This window comes from Hirundo rustica, chromosome 1 (genome assembly GCF_015227805.2).
Source record: "Hirundo rustica isolate bHirRus1 chromosome 1, bHirRus1.pri.v3, whole genome shotgun sequence".
NCBI lineage: Eukaryota > Metazoa > Chordata > Aves > Passeriformes > Hirundinidae > Hirundo > Hirundo rustica.
The window spans coordinates 96,978,184-96,991,643 of NC_053450.1; the positions used below are offsets into that span (position 1 = coordinate 96,978,184).

The following is a 13,460-nucleotide window of genomic DNA, read 5'->3' on the forward strand; positions in this document are numbered from 1 at the left end:
TTGTGAGGAATTATCACGGGTTGGCACAGTTTTGTTTTCTGGTTATAGAGAAACATGAAATGTTTTTCCCTGCTAGGACCATAGAGTGGTTGGGCAGGGGGGGTTGGGGGGGTGGGACAGGGACCTATCAAAAAGCTAGCCAAGACATTGGCTGCTAGTTTGACCAATAAGGATGTCACTGCAACTTTGGAAAGGACATTTAAAACTAATCTGCAGCAGATCTGCCTCTCTAGCTTCGGAATCAGCCATGAGGTAATATTGTAGGTGGCGGGCAGGCCTGGGTCAGGCCCTGTTCCCCCTCTGGGTGGGCGGGCCAGGCCCAGCCAGGCCTCTGGAAGCTGCTGCACACGTGGAAAGCTGGGGGAGCCCAGGTCAGGCCCTATTGCCCACCGGCCACTGGGCCAGGTCCGGCCGGACTTCCAAGAACTGCTGCCCACATGGCCTGGGTTGAGCCCTTTTACAGTTTTGTGGTAGCTCCGAGCCGGACCACCCTGGTTGAGACCGAGGGGTGGAAAAAAAGACATCTACCAGCTTCCTCCATCAGCACAGTTTTGCATTTTCTTCAGCCCTGCAGCCCGGGGCCTGAACATGGCCCTTGCAGGCCTAGGTGGATTTAAACCTTTCATAACAACACAAAGCTTTTAAAGCACAACTCTTCCTCAAGAGAAAGAAGAAAGAAAACAGAGGGTATGTAGAACAGACACTGAATGAAGTCAGTGGATGAGTAGTGAAAGAACTAATAAGACTGAAATAGGATTGAAGAAGTGGACATTTTTAACCAGACTTCTCTAGGGTAAATGATGGAGAAATGGACTGTTCTTTGTAGCATCTTAGTGTTGTTGGGGAGAATGCTAATTCTAATGAAAATTGAGGACTGATGTGATTGAGATTTAATTGAGAACTTTTAAAGCCCCCACTCCTAGGTTAAGAGGAGGTCTCAGTCTTTGAGACAAAAATTATTTTAGACTAGAAGAAGTATTCGTAAATAGTACCCCAGATACACTGAGAGGCCTTGCTAATAGAACATCACAGTCTGCAAAAACTACGGGCAGTAGCAGATGTGTGACATTGGGAGCACTGGACTATTTTGTTTTGTGGCAAACATCTTCACAAAAAAAACCTTAGAGAGACTCTTCTCCTAAAGTAATGAGTGATTATGTCTAAATAGTGTAACTGACTGAAAATCCCAAGTTGTGTCTTTCTATGTTGTTTAATAAGAAAGTTAATAGTTTGTAAGGAGAGAGAAGACTGTTTTAAAGTGTCATTCAAGTTTTCTTTTTCTCAATTTTTTTTCCATACTTTTAGTGTGTGTTAATAAAACTATTTTTGTTGATTTTTAAGCTGAAGCCTGTTTCACCTTTTTTTCTCCTAATCTCTCCCTCCCACAGAAAAAGAATAAATACTAAAACCTCTACATTAATTGGTGTTTCTGCCTGGTTTTATTAAATTAAGACCATGACAGGAACAGAATGGAATATTTAAGCCTGGTACAAAAAGTGAGGAGGACACGATGCATTAGAAATCTCTAAATATGGTAAGAAACAGCCTCTGTCATCCAGTCCATGAACCAATGAGAGCCTCAGCATGTTCAGAAGGGCAAGAAAAAGGTGCGTGTCCTTCACAAAACATGTCATTAAATTAGACAAGGAATTCTGCGCCAGGAATCAGAGGGTGATAAAATTCTCATGTGTTAAAAAAATTCCAAAAAACCAAACAAGAAATCCATGGATGAATAACTCAGCTGAGTTCCACTAACCACATATACTCTTGGCTTAAGCATTTCCTGAGACAAAAATTGATGCAGAGTACAAGAGTGTTCCCAAGAACTGTCACATATATTTTCCCAATCTTGTGTTATATTCTTCCCAATATCTGCTTGCTGATTTTTGTCAATTGTACCAGATTTTTTATCTGGCGCTGTGCCATCATTATCATGGATAGGTGCATGTTGCTCTCATCGGAGCCTTTGGAAATTGACAAATATGAAAGCTACTAATCAAATCCAGACACCACCCTTTAAAAAAGTAATATTAAAACAGAATTTAAAAGCAAATAAATTTACCCTTATGGGACGATGAGAAGGTGCATGAGCTTCTTGTGTCTCAGAAGTGTCATATTCTTGAATGCTGCCATTGCCACTGCTGTCCCCTGAAGCCTGTGCAAAACCCAATTAATGGGAGGAATTTCATAAAAGTCAGGGAAAAAAGCATGATCTTCAAGGAATTAGCTGCTTAAATGCAGGAAAATGCCCCTTTTTTTTGGCTGGAAAAGCCTCAGTATCGTGATGGTAACTTATCTCAGCACTTACAGCATTACATGAAAATGACCCTTCAGAAAAATAAAAGCCATAGTTCATTTTCTGAAAGGTATTTTAGACAAAATAAAATAATACTTTAGGAAAAAAAAAAGGTTTGAGGGTTGTACAGGGAAAAAAATCCACCCCACAGATAGTTTTAAGTATGATACAATATTTCCAAGAAAAAATACTACATCCAGTCTTATGAAAGAGGTCAAATGGAAATTTACTTTGAAATCTCTGAGGCATTGAGGGAGGGTTTATAAGAATACTTACATAAAGGTCATCATCTTCACAATGATCTTCAGTAGCCCTTGGGTCAGATTTGATTGTCAGATGTTGAATTGAGCCCTGCATGGAACATCAAGAACATTTCAAATAAGTAATATTTTAAGTAGTATGTGTGAAGGGGAGTGAGGGTGGAGAGGTGGGAATAAGACAAAGCAACAAAATACCTCAAATGTATTCTGATTTACTTGGAAAATGGTCTGAAGTATAACATTTCCTTATAATAATCCAAATTTAAAGATATAAATATGATCACAATTTTTCCTTTTGCAAAATGTAGCTGCCAGAATGTAATGACTGTCACGTTGCCATGACACTATGATCATCACACTGCATAGTAAGTGCCCCAGTTGAAGGATCTAGTCCTGGATTATGCCATACACTCTGTAAAACACTGTCTGCTTTTTTTAGTTAAAAAGTGCATTGCAGCTCCAGAAATGGCATGTTAAAACCCTAAAAATGGAGACATAGGATGGGATGGGAATACCAGTAAGTGATGAAGTGTGTCAGGAAGAAATCAGTTTAAAACTTCCCAGAGAGGAAATATAGGAGATGGATTTTCTGATAACAATCAGAAAATTCAGTTTCTTTTTTTCAGAGTCACAAACTGTACTTCTCAGTCTGTCAAGCTGAAGGAGCTGTAACAATTTCACTTAAAACATTTAACTACTGTTTCTGCAAAGACTCAAAGTGCTTTAAGAAATGTGGGGGATGTTTCCTTATTACAAGATCTCACAGAGTTAGACTTGATACACAACAGGACACAAAGACAGATATTCAAGTCAATAACCTGTTTACATATAACACACCACCTAGAATATTTTTGACAGGAATAAAATTTGTGATTTTATCTTTAAAAATCCTCTAATTTGTCTACCTTTGAAGACCATGAAACTCATGCACTTGGTGCCTCCTGAGTTTGCTGGCCTTCTGAGGCAATAACTCAGTAATCTCAACATCCTGTTTCTCTCAAAACTTAACGGGCAACTCAGATATTGAATGATGTCAGACTGAGCAGTTCACTGAAAAATCACACATGAAAGGAGACACAACCAATTAAGCAGTCTCCTGGAAGTGATTTTTTTTTCACAGTTAAAGTGAATCACATTTGGAGAACACATTTTTCTCCTCTTGCTCTAATCTGTGGCTCTGGATGGTAAAGAAAGCAAAATTAAAAGCTCTAACATTTCCCAAGTGTTTGCTAGACAATTCCTCTAACTAGGAAAGTCATGGACCAGTCTGCATGATAGGGATGGTAAGTATGCAATATTTAACCCCCTTTCTGGGTCTTATATCTGCTGCTGCCTTCCCTGTAAAAACTAGTTTGCAGCATCTGGCATCATCATTGATTCAGCTATACTTGGTTGTTGTTTACAAGCATCATGGCCAGATTTTCCTTTGGTTTCAATAAATCTGATGATTTTTATGTCCTTTTGTGTCTGACAACCAGAGCCTTAGACACATGAATTCCCATTAGCCAGAGCAAACTAGCATCTGACATCAATTCATTTGCACAATCTGCTAGGATTTGTTTCTGTTTTGGGCAATTAATGTAAACAGGTCTTGGCATAGAAACAGAGTTTGAATGAGGTTCAAGCATTTAGTTTTCTACTCAAAAGTAATTGTTACATATGATGCATGAAGAAATAAAGTCACAGGGACCTCGAGTACAAGTCACAACTAGTGTAATGAAGCATTCAGAGTATTGGCTGAAATTTATGTACTCAATGTAGCATATAGAACCGCCTGTTTCAGTGGAAATTCATTACAGTGTCATCACCATGCATTTCTGTCATCATATTTACAGATTTCTTGGTGATAATCTCAGCAAGTGATCATCATGTGTTTTCCAGGTGGGATACCAAAGCATTTTCCTTTTCTTGAATGTTTCTCAATCCTGCTTAGTGATCAGGCATTCACAATACTCCAGTCTGCCTAACTGCCTAAAAAAAAGTAACACCAACACACAGTTTGCCTACGTATCACTTTCCACCCTTTATTTCCTGCTGATCCATATAGTTCTGTGATTCTAGGTGCTTAGACTAGTCAGGCAAATGATAAAAGTACATTAAACTTGCTGCTTACCATTTGGAACTCACAACCTACCAGTATGCCTGAACTTTGGAAAAAACATCTTTATTCCCCAAAGAAAAGGATCTACTCGGTTTTGTGCTGCTGCTTGACTAATTTAGAAGAGACATTAATGTCACAAAACATGGTACAAGTTCTGAAGTACAGGAAATACAAAAACAGGACAGATAAAGTGTGACATTTTCCTTTCCATTTGACAATGAGTCGATCTCACACATGCTGGGTGATATCAGTGGCTGAGAATTCCTGTCAGGATGCAGCAGGAGGGATGCTTGCACTCAAGCTAAGAAGGCTTGGGAGCCTTCCTAGTAGTGGCTTTGGTGCATTCTATTTCCTAAAGCACCTGATATGCTTCAAATAGCATATAGATTGTAAAAATACACCCTTATCTTCCGACTATCTTTACCTTTGATGACATTCTCCTTCTGATGTTGAATATGAATGCCTAATTAATAAGCATTTAAAACATTGGCTAAATAGAAAGGTATTCTCAGAAATTAAGAAAATTAATTCTCTGAAATCTGCCCTTCTTGGAAAGGTCATAAAAATTATGTCACATATTTGCTTTGAAATTTCTAATATTCAAACTGAAGATTTGGCTTAATATCTAGACTATTAATAAAATTCAGAGGCTTTCAGAACATTTGTATGTTAAACCAGAGATTATATATCTTCACTGTCCAAAATCTAGCTAAGTATGGAAAATACAAGCTATATGATTTGACCCTCACTTGGGATCTAACCTTTGTAAGCAGGGTTTCTTGGGTAGAGAGTACATGCATTAAACACTGAGCCATGTGACAGCACTGAGGCATATCAGACAGCACTTACTGTGAACTTTTCCAGTCTCGTGGCTCCTGCATTACCAATAAATATCCCAGAGCCAGATTCGAATACCAAGGTTCGGGCAGACCTTTGAAACTGAAGCCTCTGATATTCTTCACAGTCCATGAACAAAGCAATATCATTTCCCTCAACAGTCACTGTAAATTTATTCCACCTGTTAGTCATCACAGGCACTTTAAAGGAAGCAGCCTCTCGGGAGATATGGAATCCAGGCTCTGTGTAGTACATGATTATCCTCTGGGTGCTGTCATCAACTGGTGAAATCCTCAGTCCCAGGTAGATGGTTTTCTGGAAGGCATCTGTTATTGCAAAGAGCATTCCTCCACGATCACTGTTGGGTTTCACGGTTACCACGATAGCAAAATCTCGGTAGAAAGGTGATGGTATTATAGCACTGGTCAGCCTCCCGATGCTGGAATCTGGACCAAAGCCGTACGCTGGGAACCCTCCATAGCCCGTGACAAAGTAGATGGAAGGAGGAAGAGGGACTCCTATTAACTCTGTGAGGTCAAGGTGTCCTTTTGAGCCTCGTTCTGTGCATGAGAAAAAGTGTGTTATTTATCCTTCAGATACACAGCCCATTTGATTTACATGATTTAAGAAGGGCCTGGCAAACTTAATTGCAGCGTTATGATACCAGGAACATATTTCTGATACTTCAGGCCACAGTCCAGGTAGTGCTTAAACACATCTAAATATGTACACACATAATTTTTTGTCCTTTGACTAACAGAGGTTACTCATATGCTAAAGGAAGGAACACGTAAACATTTGGTGCAAATGAATGGCAACAAGTATTTCCTGCAACATATATTTATTTCAGCTCTCCATAAACTGTAAAAAAATGCTGAATGTGCTTGCCTAGTGGATTCGGTGGAAAATGAGCAACATCTTAAATATATTGAGATCCTTTCTTCTCACAAAGACAGCAATAGTTTTCTACAAACAGCATGGCACAGTTTCACAAAACAGAATAAAATTTACAGTGGGTTTGCTTTAGCCCTTGCAGTTACCTGTGTCTACAACAGAGGTTAGATTTTATTTATGCCCTATTTTCACATTTATCTCCTTAATTGCACTATGTACATAAATACGGTTCAGCCAGTTTTGAGAGGTGAGTGTTTACACCTTGGCAAACATGCAGAATTATGTATCTCTGCCAAATATGCCCAGAGAGACAACTCCTATCAGGCAGTGAACAATGACAACATATAAGTATCTGAACCAAGTTTTAACTAGAACCTTAGGGAGGCACACTAGCAGCATAGCAGAGACACAACAACCTATTTTCTTCTTCTAAGAAATAAAAGCAAGAATGTAAAGATAACATTTTTAATCATAATGACCCATTCAGATCTGAATCTATACAGAAATCCTCGTTCAATTTTTAAACTTATTCAGTTACCTGTGACTGTAAAGGCTATATAGGCTGAATAAATCCAAATGGAGTAGTAATGGAAAAGGTATGACAAAGGTATTTGAATGCCACAAACAAAATGAATTGAAAAACTTTGCTTAAAATACCTGATTAAAATCAGGCAAAATAAAAGAATCTTGTTTTTTGCTCTGTAAACTAGTAAGCTGGTTCTGATGGAGAGCTAGAGGGTTTGTTCAGCTGTGATGTGCTTCTGTTATTCATTGCTCAAATGCAGTACCAACCTGGAATATGCATGGCAGTGTCTTCGTTGTACTAGTGGCTTTGCAAAGAAATTGTAGTGTTCTTCCTGTGTCAAAGATGCTATCCTACAGTAGAAATAAATCCTAATCCATCTTCTTCTCTGTACTTTATAATAACAGGAGCATAAAAGTTGGAAAAGACCTCCGAGATCATGGAGTCCAAATGTTAACCCAACCTCACCATGTTCACCACTAAGCCATGATCCCAGCTGTGATTGCGACACGCAAAGCAAGAGATTTGCAGGGCAGAGATGTTCCTCAGAGAGAGCCCAAGGCTGAGCCAAGGCCAAGAGCTCCTCAGCCTGTTTATTTCCTACTTTTTATACATTTGTGGGTCTGGTTGTGGATTGGCTTCTGGAGTTATCACCTCCCAGCCGAATGGCCAGACCAACTGTCAGTTACAATTGTTTTCAGGTTAGAAATATGCAAACAAAGGACAGAAAATGAAAAACAAAGGATTTGTTTATGTTATGTGTGTGAGAAAAAGTGAAGACTGCTCCTAATATTGAACAGAAGCTAAAAAGACTGACTCCATCTTATGAACAATCAGAAGGCTTTAAAAAAACTCAGAAAAACTAGGGTGACACCCAGCTGCCACATCTACACACCTTTTGAACATTTCCAGGGGGGAAGTCATTCACTGAAAAAAAGGCTGATATGCCTCATACAGAAACAATTGCCCTGAAATATTTTTGAAAGTATAGATGTTTTCTTTAGAAACACTAGCCCCTCATCCAGAAACCAAATCCCTTTGGCATTTTTAAATACTTTGCCAGAGATATTTTGCCCCCCACCTTCCTTTAAAAGTGGATATACTTCTTTTCTGGCCATACACAGCTAACAAGATTTTGATAGTGAGTCTAATATTGGGTCATGTTTTCTATTCACACATACATACACACACATAAAGGAACCTGCACTACAAGCAAAATACATAAACCGTTACACAAGGGTAAGAAGATAAGGAAAATAGTGATCTGGAAAGATAATATAGGAACTGTACACAGATACCAAAGCTACATCCAAAGAGTCATGGTAAAGTGACCAAGAAAGGAGATGGACAATATTTAAGATGTCCAGCCATCAGGCTTGGATAACAGGATGCACCTTAGGAGCGAAATTAATAAATACAACTGTAGTTTCACATTTCTCATTCACAAGGGGATATTTGGTGACTGGAACAGAGTCCGTTCATTCTCCCCAAACAACATGTGGGGCTGCAGTCTACTTGCAGTTTCCCAGTCACTTACCCAAAAGTAACACACACAAGCCCCTAACATGAGCTCTTTTAGCCTCTGAGACAAACAAAGTGTGTTTGCAAAAGATGGCAGCAAAAAGTCAGGATTTTCACTTGAGTAAAATAAGTCAGAAGGCCCAGGAAGAGTCTGAAGTACAGTGAGGCTGAGGTAGAAGCTTTTGGCTGCAGAAAACCAAAATGAAACAAGAAGCGTCTAGCCAAATTCTGCACTTGCACGTTATACTCAGCTCTTTATGGATTTTTGAGGACCTAGAGACACAGTTAAAAGCAGAATACAGACCTACAACCACAGATTTTATATTATTTCTGACAAAATTAATGTCTCCTTAATGCAGTTATGTTAGAATAAAAATGCTCTTATTCCCTTACATAAATAGATAAATGCTATGCTATTTTAAGTACCTGTAAGCCACCAGAGAATTATGTTGCATTTGTTTCAAACACTACTAAGGCACTAGGTATTGGGGAGCATCCAGAATTCATCCTATTTATATCCACATTTCCTAGATCTGGGGCACTGGAAGTTGTAGTACAGAAGCAGCTTTAATATTAACTATAATTTATCTCAATGTAGTGGTTTCACGTTCACTAAATTCTGGTCTTAGTACTTACTCTTTCTGTGGGAGAGAGACTAGGAGAAAAACAAAGCAGGCTCAACCTTAAAAATGAACAAATAGTTTTATTAACACACACTAAAAAGCTCCTGCTTTTACGTCATTGTCATTCTGCCCTCTGCTGGGTGAAAGTGCTTAAATATAATTAATTAATTAGACAAAATACTGTTTTGCACAAAATACTGTTTGAAGCTTCCCCCCCACCTCTTGTTTTATTTTGTTTGAGAAACTATATTTCTGTAAAATGCTCTTGAACTAACCAACAATACCACCAAAATGCTGTTTTCCGTGCAATCTGTCAATCTGTGTTTCTGCTTTTCTGGTGGGGTTTTTTTTAGGTGTTTTCTTTGTTTGTTTGTTTGTTTGGTTGGTTGGTTGTTTTTTTCCCTGATCTAATACTGCACTATTCTCTTATTGTTTTGTCAGTTGTTCTATTAGATCTTTAATATATTTTGGGCACCTTTTCTTTGTCATAAACCCAAAGCTTTTTAATGTGTACTCAGTGAACTGTTCTGCTATAATGACAAAAATTTATGTTTCAAATACACTGGTTGCTTCAAGCCACAGCAGTAAATAATACAAAATATAGCATAGACACTTAATATTCATTGTCCTTCTTTCCTCACAAAGAGATGGGAGGAAAAAGTGGGAAGTATTTATCAGTTCAGCTCCAGTAGTGAGGCAAAGCTAACTGAGCTGTTAACCAGGTCAAGAGAAACCATTATCTGGAATCTCAGAGTCCTGTTTCTCCTTCTGCATTTGCAACCCCCTGACACATCTCTGGAATTTCTCTACTCCTATGATGCCAGGTTCACACTCTGCTTATGAGGCCTTGTCTTAGTTTTGAAAGACAGTTGTCTGCCAGGGAAAGCTAGAGCTTCCCTTGGAATGGAGAATGTAAACCTGCTTCCCTCCAAATTATTATAATTTTGCAATTAGGGGCATTCAGGCAAAGATATGGGAATAGGAGTAGCAGTTCTTTACTAGGAATATTTTAAAAAGGAAAATACAAATGTAGCTGTACAAAAAAACAAGCAAGAAAGCAAACAAAAATCCTGGAAAAAACCAACCAAACAACAACAACAACAACAACAACAACAAAACAAACCCCAAAAACAAAAAAACAAAGCAACCTGACAGAGTCAGGGATGCGACCTGGCACCCTGTTGGTCAGGGTGCTGGTAGCAGTCCAAATAAATCCTCTTGGAGTAACAGATGTAGTTCTGTGGAGTAGAGATGGTCCTGTAGAAAGTCCAGTGGTGATGAGATGGGTCCCGTCTTCCTCCAGGAATCCAGTGGAAAAACCTGATACCTAGTGGTCTTCAGTCCCAGTTTTTATTTAGCTAGGAACAGCTGGCTCCTCCCCCACTGTGTGGAGCGTCTGACAGTGGGATGATGGAATGTGTCATGTCATTGGTGGGCCCTAATGGCCCATTATCAGAAAATGTCCCCCTGGAGGATGGAGGGATGGGGAAGGAGATAAGAAACACTGCCCCACCTGGTTTTAATGGCTGGGCCATTATCAGAAGGCATCCCCCCCATTTCCCCTGGAAATGGTTACATAACTCAAGACAGGCCTTTAGAGCCATTTAATTACCTCTGAAAAGGATCCTTTTTTCTTATGCGAATCCTTTGGGAATATACCAGGCCCATCAATTTCAAGATATTTTTCTTTACAATTGCACATATTCCATATATTTCCTATATCCCATATGCATTAGTGCAAAAAGCAAAGGCAAATAGCACAGATGCCCCTCATGGAAAAAGATTTCCAGACTTGCTAGGACATCCAGCCTCTTAAAAGTAAGCCAACAAAACTAGCCCATGTAAGAATTGCAGAGTCTGCATTGAATATTGCAGCTGTTCAGCACCGGGCACCTGGGGCCAGGCTGGACACTGACTTTATGAAATATAGTCTGTGTGTGGAGCATGCAAGTAACTGTGACATGGGCAGTCTGACTGCCAACTAGAGAGACAAGTAGCCTTTAATGACTGCAGGAGAACAGGAGCTTTTGCATTTCATCATGTTGAGGGTTAAGTTTCCTGTAGAATTTTTCCCTCCCATAAGTTGCTAGGAGACTAAATACTGATAGTTAAAGGGTGCTCAACCCGGACAAAGGAAGTTGATCACTTAGTTCTGGGGGAGGGAGAAAGCTCCCGGGAGCTGAGGGTGGTGGGCTCACTGCTCTCGGTCTGCCGGGGAGAATAGTCGGGTGACTGGTAGCTGCCTGGAGTCCACGGTTAACGGAGGAGTCTGGTCCTGGGAATTCTATAATCTGTTGGAGCGCCCAGATATTCGGAGTTTCTTCGCTGCCCTGCTGGATTTTAGGACAGCCCGGGTCCAGCCTCTGCAAGTTCTCCAGCACTGCTTGCTTCGCCTGCCAGGGCATCCCCCTGCCTGCCGAGGACAAATCCACTGCTTCCAGCCATCAGCGCCGGAGTTTCCACCGTTTGCCCCCGGGGTTCTTGGTTCTGTTTTATTATTATTATAATTGCTGTTGTTGTTTGTCTGTCCTGTTATAGTTACTAGTAAAGGACTGTTATTCCTTTCCCCATAGCTCTGACTGAAAAGTTTTTTTTTTAAATCTTCCAAATTATAATAACACGGAGGGAAGGATTTGAATTCCTCATTCCTAGAGAGGCCTGTCTCTCCCTAGCACACATCTGTCTTTTCAAACCAAGACAGAATTTGGTGCCCAAATCGTGGGGCATGAGGGCATTGAGAGAAAAAGGAATAACAGTTCTTAAGTGCCTACATTGTTGTGTACTGGATATCATGTGGTCTGGCTTAACCTGCTTTGAGTGGCATGTGGTGGTGGCGGTAATTCTCCCATTTGCAGGCCCTTATCTAAACATGGGCCCTGTAACTAAGGCTACTGTGGCTCTCATCCAGTTTGCTATATGGGTTAACAAAGTGAGGAAATTGTGGATTTTTCATTTCCTCTGGAAGGAAGGCACATGGATTCAGGGCTATCATACACTAACTGTGTGTTTCTGGGGTTACTTTAACAACGGTACCTACTGTGAAGAAATGACACCGGGCGGAATTTTTTCACAACCCTTCTACCATCTCTTTGGGCCTACCCCACCAGCCTTTGAAGGGTTCAAATCTCTGAATGTTAATGACATCATACAGTGGCTGGTGTTGCTGGTATGCCTGTTCTGTTTAGCATTTAGAGATAAGGGGAGACTGACCTGGATAACCACTCTGATACCTACCCTAGAGAATAAGGATACTGCCCCACACCCTGACCCCATCCCACAGCCTGGTCCCATCCCAAAGCCTGACCCTTTCCCACAGCCTGATGCCGTCCCACAGCCTGACACTGCCCCACAGCCTGCCTCAGGAATATACCACCCAGATTGGGTGAAGGAGATAGGTGAGATGCTGAGGGAGTACCTTTCCCCTGTAGTAGCCTCATTAGCCCCAGCTGGTGGGAAACCCTCCCCCTGCCCAGACAAAGGAGAGTCTGATGGTGCAGCAGCAGAACCCACAGTCATTACAACCATCCAGGTTCCAGCTGAACCACAGGGGCAGCCACAGCCAGCAGCAGTTGCCCCTGTGGAAACAAAGAAGTATAAGGTGAAATCGGAGCACCCAGGCAACAAGGACAAGAAAGGAGGGCCCTCGCAACCCGCAGGGGAGTCAGAGGTTGAGATCATCACTGAGTCCCTGACATATGAAAGTCTCCGTAATCTGCAAAAAGATCTCGCACGGCGGGGACGTGAGGCTTATACAGCCTGGTTACTTCAGGTCTGGGACCTTATAGGCATAGGCGTGCAACTACATAGTAGTGAGGCAAGGAATTTGGGACCCTTGACCCAAGGCTCAGGTGTGAATCAGGTATTCGTAAGGGAGCAAGGGCCCCTTTCCCTTTGGGAGCGGCTTTTAATGAGTGTACGGGAGAGGTTTGTCCACAGAGACAGAATGCAGGAGCACCATCACAGAATGTGCTGGAAGACCCTTGAGGAAGGGATCGAACAGCTGAGAGAAGTGGCAGTATTGGAGGTACTCTTTGGGAGGGGGGAACAGCATGATAATGACCCCGACAAAGTCAGGTGCACAGGGCAAATGCTGTGGAATCTGGCAACTCTAGGACCATCTCAATACGCCACATTCATTGCAACAATTAATCCTGATAACAATAGAGAGACAGTGGGTTCTGTAGCCAACAAGCTCAGAAATTACGAGAGTATGATCAGTGGCCCAATGCAGGCTCAGGTCTCTGCCGTGGCTAAGGAACTCAGAGAGAAGATGGAGGAGGTGACAGAGGAGATGAGGGAGATGAGGGAGGAGATGAGGAGGAACAGTTCCCATGTGGCACTGGTGCGAGTTACAGGCCCCAGAGTCAGAGCTCAACGTCCCCCAGCTGGAGAGAGAGGGTACACC

The 13,460-nt window shown here is 41.2% G+C and overlaps 1 protein-coding gene across 4 annotated transcripts in view; it reads right to left on the minus strand.

Moving 5' to 3' along the window:
* COL15A1 (collagen type XV alpha 1 chain) overlaps window positions 1-13,460 on the minus strand; it is a 133,150-nt gene that overhangs the window by 83,605 nt on the left and 36,085 nt on the right. For all 4 annotated transcript variants that reach the window (XM_040081901.1, XM_040081876.1, XM_040081892.2 and 1 more), the window contains exons 3-5: window positions 5,507-6,054; window positions 2,573-2,647; window positions 2,063-2,155 (exon numbers count right to left, since the gene is read on the minus strand). In XM_040081901.1, the coding sequence (XP_039937835.1) occupies window positions 2,063-2,155; window positions 2,573-2,647; window positions 5,507-6,054 (716 nt within the window). The remainder of the gene's footprint in view (window positions 1-2,062; window positions 2,156-2,572; window positions 2,648-5,506; window positions 6,055-13,460) is intronic.